The sequence below is a fragment of the Orcinus orca genome, chromosome 2 (assembly GCF_937001465.1).
Source record: "Orcinus orca chromosome 2, mOrcOrc1.1, whole genome shotgun sequence".
In the NCBI taxonomy this organism is placed as follows: domain Eukaryota; kingdom Metazoa; phylum Chordata; class Mammalia; order Artiodactyla; family Delphinidae; genus Orcinus; species Orcinus orca.
Genome location: NC_064560.1, coordinates 123,610,114 through 123,626,152, shown reverse-complemented (window position 1 = coordinate 123,626,152; position 16,039 = coordinate 123,610,114). Strand labels below are relative to the sequence as shown.

Here is a 16,039-nt window from a genome sequence, read left to right as displayed (position 1 = left end):
GGGCTGCTTGTTCTTCTGTTATTAAGCTGCATGAGCTGCTTATAAATTTTGGAGATTAATCCCTTGTCAGTTGCTTCACCTGCAAATATTTTCTCCCATTCTGAGGGTTGTCTTTCGGTCTCCCTTATGGTTTCCTTTGCTGCGCAAAAGCTTCCAAGCTTCACCAGGTCCCACCTGCTTACCCTTGTCTCCATTTCCATTTCTCTAGGAGGCGGGTCAAAAAGGACCCCGCTGCGATCCATGTCATAGAGTGTTCTGCCTATGTTCTCCTCCAAGAGTTCGACAGTTTCTGGCCCTACATTTAGGTCCTTAACCCACCCTGAGCCCATCTTTGTGTATGGTGCTAGGGAGTGATCCAATCTCACACTTTTACATGTAGCTGTCCAGTTTTCCCAGCACCACTTATTGAATAGGCTGTCCTTTCTCCACTGTACATTTCTGCCTCCTTTGTCAAAGATAAGGTGACCATATGTGCGTGGGTTTATCTCTGGGCTTTCTATCCTGTTCCATTGATCTATCTTTCTGTTTTTGTGCCAGTACCATACCGTCTTGATAACTGTAGCTTTGTAGTATAGTCTGAAGTCAGGGAGCCTGATTCCTCCAGTTCCTTCTTTCGTTCTCAAGATTGCTTTGGCTATTCGGGGTCTTTTGTGTTTCCATACAAATTGCAAAATTTTTTGTTCTAGTTCTGTGAAAAATGCCAGTGGTAGTTTGATAGGGATTGCATTGAATCTATAGATTGCTTTGGGTAGTAATAAGGTTATTATTTTTAATGAAATGTAGTTTGTGTGTGGATTGTGGTATGAATGAAGAAATGGGTATGCTGTGAATTTTCACCTGATTTTTTTCAAAACCTAATATAGTGAATAACTGTTTTTAGTACAAATTATAAAATAAAACTGTTGTAGCCTTTAAGTCCTCTCAGGTGAAATGGTTGAAAGTTTTTATAGGTATAGTGTTTCTGGTGGGGGCAGATGATGGAGTGTATAAGGCAGCTATTTCAACAAATAAAACCCAAATCTTGATGGCTCATAGCAAATATTTATTGTTCTCATTCATTGGTCTAAGAGTTGGCAAGGTTCACTTGATCTGATCTGGGCTCAGCTGTGTCTGGCTCCAGGCCACAGGACTGGGTTTGGGTCTGCTCTATGTGTCTTAAGTCCAGGCTCTCAAGGATGTGCTTTTCTTGTGGTGATGGTAGAAACACAAGGCAGGGTGTAAAAACACACAATACCTCTTAAGGTGTTGGCTCAGAACTGGCACACTGTCACACTGCCCACATTCAGTTGGCCAAAGCCAGTCCTCACAGGGCCAGATCCAACATCCATGGACCCAATGTCCATGGACACAGGGAAATATATAACATCTGTGCCAGTGGGAGGAGCTACAAAGGCAACTGGAAAAGGCCTTTGGTGCATAATCACAATGTAGGAAGGAAGTGAAGACATGGGAACGATAAACCAATGTGCCTCAGGTAGGGAGACTTATTCCATTGGGGGAAGATGAGCTATGGAGACTGCCTCCAGTTTTAAATGACACGTCACCTTTCCTTTCTGTCTGCTTCCATTGTGTTGATAATTGACAGCAAAATCCTAGTCTGATGTTGTAGGTTAGCATCAGGAAGTGCAGCTCATCTGGGAAAAGCACAGACTTTCAAAGTGGTCTCGAGGTAAGTTGCCCTTCCTGTACTGTGACTGTGCTGTATGTTGTATTAACAGGTGATCAGCTGTGGAATTAACCCGTGTATGTATGTGTGGTCCATTAAGCTGTTGAAATGTTTTTGAGAAACAAAATAACTAATAAATATTCAAGAAAAATTAGATTTATAGTATATGCACATGAAAGGGGAAGACATGATTAAGTAGATAAGACTGTTTTAAGCTTTCCATAAAATGTTCAATGAAAATCTAATACCTCAAAATCTATTTGCATCAGAAAATTAAATGACATTTGACTATTCTGACAGAATATACTTACCTAACTTCAGGTCATTTTTATCTCTCTTTATTAAATGTATTCAGTTGAAGAGAGCAGTGTGGCCACTACCTATTTTAATAGACATAGACATGTGCTTTATTTTTGACTGTTCAAAAAACTTGAGTTGGTATTATTAAAACTCTCCATTCAAAGACTTACTATTACTATATATATATATAGTAAGAATACAAAAGAATATATATATTCTTTTTAATATTCTTTTGTATTATGGTTGATCATAGGATATTGAATATAGTTCTCTGTGCTATACAGTAGGACCTTGTTGTGTATCCATTCTATATATAAAGGAGTGGAAAGTTGGGGTTAGCAGATGTAAGCTATTACGTATAGAATGGATATACAAGGTCCTACTATATAGCACAGAGAACTATATTCAATATCCTATGATAAACCATAATGCAAAAGAATATAAAAAAGAATGTATATATATGTACATATATATACATATTCGCTTTGCTGTACAGCAGAAATTAACACAACATTGTAAATCAACTATACTTCAATTAAAAAATTAACTTAAAAAGACTTACTTTATGAGTTTATGTCCTTTGTAATGGTGAATTTGTCCAGTGCCCTCACCTACTTTGTCAGACTTTTGAGAAGAACAGTTTTGTTACTTATTTCTGCCCTTGGTCTTTCCTGTCCTAAAGATCCTTCCCCAAATAACTACGCATCATGGCTTTACCTTGCGTGTTTGCTTCATAGGGATATTGTCTGGTTAAAATTAGGTATTAGAAACTGATTCTTGAAAATTAAGACTACTTCTAAACTGAAGTTACTTTTCACCATTTCTGCCTAAACTTCACATTGTCTTTCCTCTGCATAAAGGGAGCTGGATTGCATCCCACACCTGTTCATGCAGTGGTGAACAGCCACGGCAGGTGTGTGGGTACGTTTGCATGTGTGTCTGTATTTTATCTAAGGACACGAGATCCTTGTAATTGTGGGGCTTCACCACTCTCTTATACCTAAATGATGAACTTCTACTCACCAGACAATGTGCCTTTGATGATCTAGATATCTTACCTTAGGTGTTATACAGCATGTTCTCTGTGATGTATGTAGCATGTTTTATGTTGTTTTATCAATCTGTGTAAACTGTACCCAAAGCCAGCAGCTATTCCGAAATGAAAGTGAAAAGTGGAGGGGTTTAAAACGAGGGATGTGATTAGTAATTATTACATTTCTGAAGATGAGGTAGCCTGGTGAGAGTACACCATAAATTTTAAAAGGCTTATTTCCTCTTTTCTTGCCAAAGATAATCAGAAATGGTCTAGGAGGGGGGATGAGCTATATAAATGGAAGTTATCTGAACAGAAATATTTTAGGGGGGGGGATAAGCTTTATAAATGGAAGTTAAGAGGGGTCCGAGCTTTAATCTCTTCAGTCTCTTAAAGCATGGCCAGCACTGCCCTCCTCTTGGGGTCGCCATGAAGTCACAGTGGAGGAGCTTAGCAGACTCCCTCCTCTCCGAGGTTCTTTAGGCATTAGTCCTTTTCTATGTCTTCTGAGCAGGAGTGGGGGCACTCTGTAGCACATGAGGCCCTAAACAAAAGCCCAGAAGAAAGTCTGTCTGGAGAAGAGTAGTTAGAAAGAGGCGTATGGAAAAAATGAGGCCAAGTTCCTGAAAAGACCCTCATTCTAAGACATCTCGCTCAGGTGAAGAAAGAGCCTGGTTGTAACCTTCTGGGACCCATGTCTGCAGAGTTGACGCCCAAGGCCCTGGACCTTCATTTTCTCGGTGATCACAGCAAAGTGTTTTGTGGACAGCCTGCCAGAGGGCAACTGTAGAGACACTGTGACCTGCATCACCTTTCAACTTTAAAGTGTGATTAGAAACCAACCCATGGAACAGGCAAACAAAAAGCAAAACCTTGGCTGTTTTCAAATTTTCTTTCTTCTGAAATGCTGCTCTAATATAAAGGAGAAGCGTGTTATCCCACAATCCTTTTGTTAGCAGACTTACTCTCAGCTCAAGTTGCTTTAAGTCAGGTGTTCAACGTGGCGGAAGTCGTTGGCTGGTTTTGGGTCCCTGCCAAAGAGACACTATTACAAGGATTAGGTGTAATAAACACCCTATCATATATCCAACAGTCATCTCTGTTGCAGAAGTGCACTGAGCCTAAACCCTGAACTTCTGCCTGGTTGCTTAATATTTTGCCAAGGTTGCTTACCAGGAATTAGAAAAGGTCTAGGAACCTGAGAGCTCTATGGGACTTTACAAGACCAGTGCTCTAACCCCTGAGCTATGGAGCCAACTGCTCTATGGGACCTTAGAGGTCATCTCGTGGTTTCCAAACTATATTCAAGTGGAACGCTGGTGGCTTGCGACGTGTTTAACGGATGTCCCTTTAAATGGATTCTGTGGTCATGTAAGTTTGGAAAACACTCTTATACAGAGCTAAGTTTCTTTAGTAAAGGACAGCTCAAGGTCTTTACTATGCTAACATGAATCGTGGCTCTGGGGATACGACATGTAGCTTTTCTCACACTCAATTGACCACGAAGTCCTTTTATTGTAGAACAGGTACCGCCATCTCGAGAATGCCAGGCAGAGGCCATGGAATCTAGTCATTAAGGGCACGCCCTCTAGTGTTTAGCTGCCTGGGTTCAATTCCTGGCTTTACCATTTACTGATCTTATGATCGTGAGCAATTTGCTTCACTTCTTTGGACTTTAGCTTCCCCAACTAAAATGGGGACGCTAATGATACCTACCTATAGAGTTCTTTTTAAAACCGAAGAAAGGGGCTAAGAACAGTACCTGGCACATACGTGACTATTATCATCCTCACATAGTTCAGATGAGGACTAGCCTGACACCCTCATTCTGGAGATGAGGAAGTGAGTTCCAAGTAGTGTGTTCCAAGGAGTGTACTCATGCAGTGTCGCTCATTCAACACACTGACCGAGCGCCACTATGCATTTGCATGCATCGTGCATGGCAATTCTATCCCCAGAAAGGAAGATGAACTTGGGGCAGTTCCTTTCCTGGAAAAACACACACTAGTGACATGGCTCAAGTGAGACCTTTCAGTAGTAAAGCCAACAGCCAACTTTACAGTAGTAAAGTCCAAGTCAGGACTCCTGACTTCCGTCCTGCAGCTCATCCTCTGATTCTGTTCTGAAAGAGAACGATCTGTAGAGCCCGACTGGTAAGCGAGGACAGGGAGCATGGAGTACAGCCAGTAGACTTAAGTTTTTTAATTGGATATGAGGGCATATATTTGAATTCATTGTTAGTGTGAGCCAGAAAAAGGAATCAAGAGAAACACTTTTGGAGAAAAGCAAACGCAAAAAATATTAACTAGAAAGGGAAGTCATGGGTGCTATGAAGTGGCCCACGTAGGAGTCCCCAGATATGGCTGGCTTGTATTGGTCACCACTGTGTCACTAATGGTCTGCTCTGTTTGGTCTAGGCATCCCTTCTGAGGGCTTCCCCCGGGACTGCTTCAGTGAGCAGACAGCAGCTAAAGACCTTCCCGGCAGGGATGGAGGTGCATGGGTCCTGGCCTACAGAGCAGGACCAGCCTGTCCATTTCTGCTCCATGAAGAAAAAGAGAAGCCCAACAGAAGCAAATTGTGCTTGGATCTCCATGTAAGTAGAAATCTTTGTGTTTGCGCTATGATTCTTTGCCATTGACAGAGGCTCACTTAATATGCATTTAATGTAAAGTGTGTTTGTAGAGCTGCTGAAGGTACATTTGGTGTGAGTGTCGTCTAAAAATCAATCCGTGGCAGAAAGCAGTTATATATCGGTGAGCTGAAATTTGTGCACTAGAAAGTGACTGTGTTTACGGTTTATCTGAGCATTTACAGAGTACTCTGCTTACATCAGTTTGCTGCCTAAACCTCATGGTGGGAGAACCCATTTGCTGCTCTTAATATCATTTTTCTAAAAATTCGAGAACGTGTGTTAGCTGACTGATAGGATCTGGATCCTCCAGTGAAATTCAAATAGGCTGTCTTCCACATTCCTAAACCTTTCTTTCTCTGCAGCTGCTCAAATAACAGGTGAACAATTTGGCAGGAAATCTGTGGGATAGAGGATGACCCATTGGAAAAACAGCCTTCTCTTTCCCATTCATTCATCGATTCATTGACACAGATGCCTTGACTGATCTGTACAAAGCAGTGGGCTGGGTTTTAGCTACTTCCACACCATAGGTGGCCTGATAGGATTGACCAGACTGTCACAATTGTCACCGCCCCTTCCTCACCTCCCCATTTCCCATCAGAGATGGGGGTGAGCATTAGGAATCTAACCGGCACTTTTCTTTTTTTTCTGCTCTATTAACTTTAATGCCTGTTGATAGTCTTGTGTCCCTGATTTCTTTGAATGACTTCCAATTCGTTATTTTCAAGCCTGAAAGTATGTTGGGTTTTTTTGTTTTTTTTGTTTTGCGGTACGCGGGCCTCTCACTGTTGTGGCTTCTCCAGTTGCGGAGCACAGGCTCCGGACGCGCAGGCTCAGCGGCCATGGCTCACGGGCCCAGCCGCTCCACGGCATGCGGGATCCTCCCGGACCGGGGCACGAACCCGTGTCCCCTGCATCGGCAGGCGGACTCTCAACCACTGCGCCACCAGGGAAGCCCTGAAAGTATGTTTTTGATGAGTGTGGCCTGTAAGGTTCATATGGGTAGGAATTTTCTCAAGCAACCAAAAGCAGAAGAACCGTGCACTTTTCATAATCAAAAAACCATAGTCATCATATGTCATTTTAGAAAAGCATTCGACATCTCAGTTATTGTAAAAGGCTTGGAATGAAGCTGTAAAATCTACAGCCCTTCATGAGATGAAATGGAAATTTGTAGTTTTTGTTTACATGCCTCTCCCGAAAAAGCAAACTGTGCATCTTGAGATGTGCTCAAAGTAAGAAGTGTAACAGCGACATCTACTGGCCAGATTAAGTTGAGTTTGCCGCAGCAGGAGGCCTGGCGTGTCACCGTGCTGAAATGAATTTTGAAAGACCACTTTCTTTTTCTTCTGTATTTTTAAAAAATGCTGGGTTTATGTGTTTTTTTAACACATTGACTAAACTATGCATTTCTGGTTTTCCTTTTCCTCGGTGAATTAAATTATTTCCTAATTTTACTTTATTTCAATTATAGAAATCATATACAATCCTTTTGTAAAATTTGAAATATTTAGTTAAATTGAAAGAAAAGTAATAACTCATAATCTCAGCAACCACAGACAACAACTGTAAAATTTTGATAAATTTTCTTTGTATTCTTCACTGTGTATGATGGATTTTCAGTGAGGAACTTTTTTTCTTTTAACTTATAGGCATAGATTTTATATCCTTATTACTTTCTTTTTTTTTCTTTGCCTATTACTTTTACATTGCTTGTCCATGTTGCTACAACTTCCTCCTGGATATATTTTCAGTGAATGGATAATGTTCCTCTACATTGTATCTCAAAATTTATTTAATCATTTCTCTGTTATTGGATGTTAAAATTTTTTTTTTTTTCGCCAAGGGCACGGCATGCAGGATCTTAGTTCCCTGACCAGCTATCAAACCTGTGCCCCCTGCAGTGGAAGTGCGGAGTCCTAATCACTGGACTGCCAGGGAATTCCCTAAAGTTGTTTTTTATTTTGGGCTAGTACTACGATTTGGAAATAAATAGCACTACCAATTTTTCTTATACTCCTCCCCTCCAATATTTAGGATAAACTTTGCTTTATTGTCTATAAATATAAGTATTTTTAGGCTTTTGAAACATATCACATAAACAAGGTCTATTTCCTGAACCAGCCTTTAATGGTGTGTGTGTATACACACATATATATAATTATATATATTATATATAATATATGTATAACAAATATAATATTTATATATTACATATATTATATATAAATAATATACATTTATATATAATTTACATAAATATACAATAACATATATATAAATATTTACATGTTTCTTAGTTTTCCATTAATTATAATTTTTAAAAACTGGGGTAGTTTCTTTAGATTATTTTCTACATCAGTGGTTTTATAGCTTGGTCCCTAAGGCTCCTCACCTGCAAGCCCTACCCCCTCTTCAGAAGCTACAATTTGTCTCCTGTGTTCTGAATATTGTTATTCTAAGATGTCTGCTTGGGAGGGTTGTACTGATTTTGCATCCTGTTACTGATCACCACACCAGCTCGCAAGGACTTCTTTCCTCTGGGGGGCTGTGAACGCTAAGCTCAGGGAGACGTGTATTGCTTTATGATACTTTGATCAGCCTTAAATGTTGGAGAGGACTGCTCGTTTTCAGTTTTGAACCTGATTTGCAGGGTCATCATTAAGAAGTTACTTTTCTTTTTTAACATCTTTACTGAAGTATAATTGCTTTACAATGGTGTGTTAGTTTCTGCTGTATAACAAAGTGAATCTGCTATACATATACATATATCCTCATATCTCTTCCCTCTTGCGTCTCCCTCCCAACCTCCCTATCCCACCCCTCTAGGTGGTCACAAAGCACCAAGCTGATCTCCCTGTGCTATGCGGCTGCTTCCCACTAGCTATCTGTTTTACATTTGGTAGTGTATATATGTCCATGCCACTCTCTCACTTCGTCCCAGCTTACCCTTCCCCCTCCCCGTGTCCTCAAGTCCATTCTCTACGTCTGCTTCTTTATTCCTGTCCTGCTTGGAACTTTTTGTTTTGTTTTTTGTTTCCATATATATGTGTTAGCATATGGTATTTTTTTCTCTTTCTGACTTACTTCACTCTGTGTGACAGACTCTAGGTCAATCCACCTCACTACAAATAACTCAATTTTGTTTCTTCTTATGGCTGAGTAATATTCCATTGTATATATGTGCCACATCTTCTTTATCGATTCATCTGTCAGTGGACACTTAGGTGCTTCCATGTCCTGGCTATTGTAAATAGTGCTGCAGTGAACATTGTGGTACATGACTCTTTTTGAATTACGGTTTGCTCATGGTATATACCCAGTAGTGGGATTGCTGGGTCATATGGTAGTTCTCTTTTTAGTTTTTTAAGGAACCTCCATACTGTTCTCCATAGTGGCTGTATAAATTTACATTCCTACCAACAGTGCAAGAGGGTTCCCTTTTCTCCACACCCTCCCCAGCATTGTTTGTAGATTTTTTGATGATGGCCATTCTGACTGGTGTGAGGTGATACCTCATTGTGGTTTTGATATGCACTTCTCTAATGATTAGTGATGGTGAGCATCTTTTCATGCATTTGTTGGCCATCTGTATGTCTTTTTTGGAGAAATGTCTGTTTAGGTCTTCTGCCCATTTTTGGATTGGGTTATCTGTTTTTTTGATATTGAGCTGAATGAGCTCCTTGTAAATTTTGGAGATTAATCCTTTGTCAGTTGCTTCATTTGTAAATATTTTCGCCCATTCTGAGGGTTGTCTTTTCATCTTATTTATGTTTTCTGTTGCTGTGCAAAAGCTTTCAATTTTCATTAGGTCCCATTTGTTTATTTTAGTTTTTATTTCCATTCCTCTAGGAGATGGGTCAAAAAGGATCTTGCTGTGATTTGTGTCATAGAGTGTTCTGCCTATGCTTTAAGAGTTTTATAGTGTCTGGCCTTATATTTAGGTCTTTAATCCATTTTGAGCTTATTTTTGTGTATGGTGTTAGGGAGTGTTCTAATTTCATTCTTTTACATGTAGCTGTCCAGTTTTCCCAGCACCACTTATTGAAGATGCTGTCCTTTCTCCATTGTATACTCTTGCCTCCTTTATCAAACAGAGGGTGACCATATGTGCATAGGTTTATCTCTGGGCTTTCTATCCTGTTCCATTGATCTATAGTTCTGTTTTTGTTCCAGTACCATGCTCTCTTGATTACTGTAGCTTTGTAGTATAGTCTGAAGTCAGGGAGCCTGATTCCTCCAGCTCTGATTTTCTTTCTCAAGGTTGCTTTGGCTATTCGGGGTCTTTACAAAGTGTAAAAGTTTTTCTTCTAGTTCTCTGAAAAATGCCATTGGTAGTTTGACAGGGATTGCGGTGAATCTGTAGATTGCTTTGGGTAGTATAGTCATTTTCACAATGTTGATTCTTCCAATCCAAGAACATGGTATATCTCTCCATCTGTTGGTATCATCTTTAATTTCTTTCATCAGTGTCTTATAGTTTTCTGCATACAGGTGTTTTGACTCCTTAGGTAGGTTTATTCCTAGGTATTTTATTCTTTTTGTTTCAGTGGTAAATGGGAGTGTTTCCTTAATTTCTCGTTCAGATTTTTCATCATTAGTGTATAGGATGCAAGAAATTTCTGTGCATTAATTTTGTATCTGGCTGCTTTATGAAATTCATTGATTAGCTCTAATAGTTTTCTGGTAGCATCTTTAGGATTCTTTATGTATAGTATCATGTCATCTGCAAACAGTGACAGTTTTACTTCTTTTCCGATTAGATTCCTTTTATTTCTTTTTCTTCTCTGATTGCTGTCGCTAAAACTTCCAAAACTATGTTGAATAATAGTGGTAAGAGTGGGCAACCTTGTCTTGTTCCTGATATTAGTGGAAATGGCTTCAGTTTTTCACCATAGAGAACGATGTTGGCTGTGGGTTTGTCATATATGGCCTTTATTAAATTGAGGTAAGTTCCCTGTGTGCCTACTTTCTGGAGAGTTTTTATCACAAATGGGTGTTGAATTTTGTCAAAAGCTTTTTCTGCATCTATTAGATGATCATATGGTTTTTCTCCTTCAGGTTGTTAATATGGTGTATCACGTTGATTGATCTACGTATATTGAAGAATACTTGCATTCCTGGGATAAACCCCACTTTATTATGGTGTATGATCCATTTAATGTGCTGTTGGATTCTGTTTGCTAGTATTTTGTTGAGGATTTTTGCATCTACGTTCATCAGTGATATTGGCCTGTAGTTTTCTCTTTTTTTGTGACATCTTTGTCTGCTTTTGGTATCAGGGTGATGGTGGCCTCATAGAATGAGTTTGGGAGTGTTCCTCCCTCTGCTATAATTTGGAAGAGTCTGAGAAGTATAGGTGTTAGCTCTTCTGTAAATGTTTGATAGAATTCGCCTGTGAAGCCATCTGGTCCTAGGCTTTTGTTTGTTGCAAGATTTTTAATCACAGTTTCAATTTCAGTGCTTGTGATTGGTCTGTTTATATTTTCTATTTATTCCTGGTTCAGTCTCAGAAGGTTGTGCTTTTCTAAGAATTTGTCCATTTCTTCCAGGTTGTCCATTTTTTTGGCATATGGTTGCTTGTAGTAATCTCTCATGATCCTTTGTATTTCTGCACTATCAGTTGTTACTTCTTTTTCATTTCTGATTCTTTTGATTTGAGTCTTCTCCCTTTTTTTCTTGATGAGTCTGGCTAATGGTTTATCATTTTGTTTATCTTCTCAAAGAACCAGCTTTTAGTTTTATTGATCTTTGCTATTGTTTCCTTTATTTCTTTCTCTTTTATTTCTGATCTGATCTTTATGATTTCTTTCCTTCTGCTAACTTTGGGGTTTTCTTTGTTCTTTCTCTAATTGCTTTAGGTGTAAGGTTAGGTTGTTTATTTGAGATGCTTCTTGTTTCTTGAGGTAGGATTATATTGCTATAAACTTCCCTCTTAGAGCTGCTATTGCTACATCGCATAGGTCTTGGGTCATCGTGTTTTCATTGTCATTTGTTTCTAGGTATTTTTTGATTCCCTCTTTGATTTCTTCAGTGATCTCTTGGTTATTAAGTAGTGTATTGTTTAGCCTCCACCTGTTTGTATTTTTTACAGTTATTTTCCTGTAATTGATATCTAGTCTCATAGCGTTGTGGTCAGAAAAGATACTTAATACGATTTCAGTTTTCTTAAATTTACCAAGGGTTGATTTGTGACCCAAGATATGATCATTCCTGGAGAATGTTCCTCATATGAGCACTTGAGAAGAAAGTGTATTCTGTTGTTTTTGGATGGAATGTCCTATAAATATCAATTAAGTCCATCTTGTCTAATGTGTCATTTAAAGCATGTGTTTCCTTATTTATTTTCATTCTGGATGCTCTGTCCATTGATGAAAGTGGGGTGTTTAAGTCCCCTACTATGATTGTGTAACTGTCAATTTCCCCTTTTATGGCTGTTACATAGCATTTGCCTTATGTATTGAGGTGCTCCAATGTTGGGAGCACATATATTTATAATTGTTATATCTTCTTGGATTGATCCCTTGATCATTATATAGTGTCCTTCTTTGTCTCTTATAATAGTCTTTATTTTAATGTCTATTTTGTCTTATATGAGAATTGCGACTCCAGCTTTCTTTTGATTTCCATTTGCATGGAATACCTTTTTCCATCCCCTCACTTTCAGTCTGTATGTGTCCCTAGGTCTGAAGTGGGTCTCTTGTAGACAGCATATATATGGGTCTTGTTTTTGTATCCATTCAGCCAGTCTATGTCTTTTGGTTGGAGCATTTAATCCATTTACATTTAAGGTAATTATTGATATGTATGTTCCTATTACCATCTTCTTAATTGTTTTGCATTTGTTTTTGTAGGTCTTTTCCTTCTCTTTTGTTTCCTGCCTAGAGAAGTTCCTTTAGCATTTGTTGTAAAGCTGGTTTGGTGGTGCTGAATTCTCCTAACTTTTCCTTGTCTGCAAAGGTTTTAATTTCTCCATCGAATCTGAATGAGATCCTTGCTGGGTAGAGTAATCTTGGTTGTAGGTTTTTCCCTTTCATGACTTTAAATATGTCCTGCCACTCCCTTCTGGCTTGTAGAGTTTGTGCTGAAAAATCAGGTGTTAACCTTAAGGGGATTCCCTTATGTGTTATTTGTTGCTTTTCCCTTGCTGTTTTTAATATTTTTTCATTGTATTTAATTTTTGATAGTTTGATTAATATATGTCTTGGTGTATTTCTCCTTGGATTTATCCTTTATGGGACTCTCTGTGCTTCCTGGACTTGATTATTTCCTTTCCCATATTAGGGAAGTTTTCAACTATAATCTCTTCAAATATTTTCTCAGACCCTTTCTTTTTCTCTTCTTCTTCTGGGACCCCTATAATTCGAATGTTGGTGTGTTTAATGTTGTCCCAGAGGTCTCTGAGACTGTCCCCAATTCTTTTCATTCTTTTTTCTTTATTCTGCTCTGTGGTAGTTATTTCCACTATTTTATCTTCCAGGTCACTTATCCGTTCTTCTGCCTCAGTTAATCTGCTATTGATTCCTTCTAGAGAATTTTAAATTTCATTTATTGTGTTGTTCATCATTGTTTGTTTGCTCTTTAGTTCTTCTGTGTCCTTGTTAAACATTTCTTGTATTTTCTCCATTCTATTTCCAAGCTTTTAGATCATCTTTACTATCATTACTCTGAACTCTTTTTCAGGTAGGCTGCCTATTTCCTCTTCATTTGTTTGGTCTGGTGGGTTTTTACCTTGCTCCTTCATCTGCTGCATATTTCTCTGTCTTCCTATTTTTGCTTAACTTACTGTGTTTGGGGTCTCCTTTTCGCAGGCTTCAGGTTCGTAGTTTCTGCTGTTTCTGTTGTCTGCCCTCAGTGGGTAAGGTTGGTTCAGTGGGTTGTGTAGGCTTCCTGGTGGAGGGGACTAGTGCCTGTGTTCTGGTGTGTAGGGCTGGATCTTGTCTTTCTGGTGGGCAGGGCTCTGTCTGATCGTGTGTTTTGGGCTGTCTGTGAACTTGTATGATTTTAGGCAGCCTCTCTGCTAATGGGTGGGGTTGTGTTCCTGTCTTGCTAGTTGTTTGGCATGGGGTGTCCAGCACTGGAGCTTGCTGGTCGTTGAGTTGAGCTGGATCTTAGTGTTGAGTTGGAGATCTCTGGGAGAGCTCTTGCTGATTGATATTATATGGGGCCAGGAGGTCTCTGGTGGTCCAATGTCCTGGACTCGGCTCTCCCACCTCAGAGGCTCAGGCCTGACACCAGCCTGGAGCACCAAGACCCTGTCAGCCACATGGCTCAGAAGAAGAGGGAGAAAAAAAGAAAGAAAATAATGAATAAAAAAAAATAAATAGATAAATTAATTAAATAATTAAAAATTATTAAATTAAAAAAATAAGTAATTAAAAAAAAGAGAGCAACCAAACCAATAAACAAATCCACCAGTGATAACAAGTGCTAAAAACTATAGTAAGATAAACATAAAAATCAGAAACAAGTCAGCCACAGACAGGAAACCCCAAGTCTACAGTTGCTCCCAAAGTGCACCACCTCAGTTTTGGGATGATTCGTTGTCTATTCAGGTATTCCACAAATGCAGGGTACCTCACGTTGATTGCGGGTATTTAATCCGCTGCTCCTGAGGCTGCATGGAGAAATTTCCCTTTCTCTTCTTTGTTTGCACAGCTCCCAGGGTTCAGCTTTGGATGTGGCCCCACCTCTGCGTGCAGGTTGCCCTCAGGTTTCTGTTCCCACCCAGACAGGACGGGTTTAAAGCAGCAGCTGATTAGGGGGTTCTGGCTCACTCAGGCCTGGGGGAGGGAGGGGTACGGTAGTTATAATTGGAATGTGGGGCGAGCCTGCGGCGGCAGAGGCCAACATGATTTTGCAACTGCCTGAGGTGCGCCAAGCGTTCTCCCGGGGAAGTTTTCACTGGATCACGGGACCCTGGCAGTGGCGGGTTGCACAGGCTCCTGGGGGTGTGTGGATAGTGACCTGCACTTGCACAAAGTTTTCTTGGTGGCTGCAGCAGCGTTAGCGTTTCATGCCCGTTTCTGGTGTCCGATCTGATAGCCGCAGCTCACGCCTGTCTCTGAAGCTCATTTAGGCAGTGCTCTGAATCCCCTCTCCTTGCGCACCCTGAAACTATGGTCTCTTGCCTCTTGGGCACGTCCAGACATTTTCCCGGACTCCCTCCCGGCTAGCTGTGGGGCAATAGCCCCTTCAGGCTGTGTTCATGCAGCCAACCCCAGTCCTGTCCCTGGAATCTGACCTCTGAAGCCTGAGCCTCAGCTCCCAGCCCCCACCTGCCCCAGTGGGTGAGCAGACAAGCCTCTTGGGCTGGTGAGTGCTGGTCGGCACCGATACTCTGTGCAGGAATCTCTCTGCTTTGCCCTCTGCACCTCTATTGCTGTGTTCTCCTCCATGGCTCCTAGGCTTCCCCCCAATCCTCCCCCATCTCCGCCAGTGAAGGGGCTTCCTAGTGTGTGGAAACCTTTCCTCCTTCACAGCTCCCTCCCACTAGTGCAGGTCCAGTCCCTATTCTTTTGTCTCTGTTTATTCTTTTTTCTTTTGCCCTACCCAGGTACATGGGGGAGTTTCTTGCCTTTCGGGAAGTCTGAGGTCTTCTGTCAGTGTTCAGTAGGTGTTCTGTAGGAGTTGTTCCACATGTAGATGTAATTTTGATGTATTTGTGGGGAGGAAGGTGATCTCCATGTCTTACTTCTCCACCATCCTGAAGGTCCACCCAAGAAGTTACTTTAATCAGTCTTTTTCTGTGGACATGCAGCATTTCATTAGTATGTAGGGGTGATAGCTAAAACATTTAATAATTGGTGGGAATTTGGCATCCACCAATTGGAATGGCCCCAGGCATTAGGGCTGAGGGTGCTATTAAGGCCCCTTATTTAGCTGTGCATTAATTTTTATTTAGTTATTTATTTTTGTCAAGAGCCAGAGAGGAAATATTTTAGGCTTTGGGACCATACAATCTCTGTTGTAACCACTCAACCCTGTTAACACAAGCAGCTGTAGAGAATATATACATGAATAAGTGTGCCTGTGTTCCCATAAAAGTCTAGAGACACTGAAATTTGAATTTCATATTATTTTCACCTATCAAAAATATTATTCATCTTTGATTTTTTTCCCACCATTAAAAAATGTAAAGATCATTCTTAAAGGAGTCATTCAAAAATAGGCACTGGGTCAGATCTGGCCCACTCTGGTCTAGAACGAGAGGTGGAGGTCTCCTTCACTTCACTTCCACTGCTGGCTCAACCACTAGCTTAGCTGTGGTATTCTGGGCACCAGTTAACTTCGGTGGCCCTCAGTTTCTTTAACAAGTGTGTGCGGACAGGATGGGAGGAACACGAACAGATGAAACAGTGCTCCTTTTAGCTATAATATTACATTTCCTGATTCTATTAAAGGA

The 16,039-nt window shown here is 40.3% G+C and overlaps 1 protein-coding gene across 1 annotated transcript in view; it reads left to right on the top strand.

The window, feature by feature from the left end:
- The window catches only part of FMN1 (formin 1), a 424,285-nt gene that overhangs the window by 98,946 nt on the left and 309,300 nt on the right, over window positions 1-16,039 (top strand). Inside the window, exon 3 of the mRNA XM_012534548.3 lies at window positions 5,417-5,595. Within this exon, the coding sequence (XP_012390002.2) occupies window positions 5,417-5,595 (179 nt within the window). The remainder of the gene's footprint in view (window positions 1-5,416; window positions 5,596-16,039) is intronic.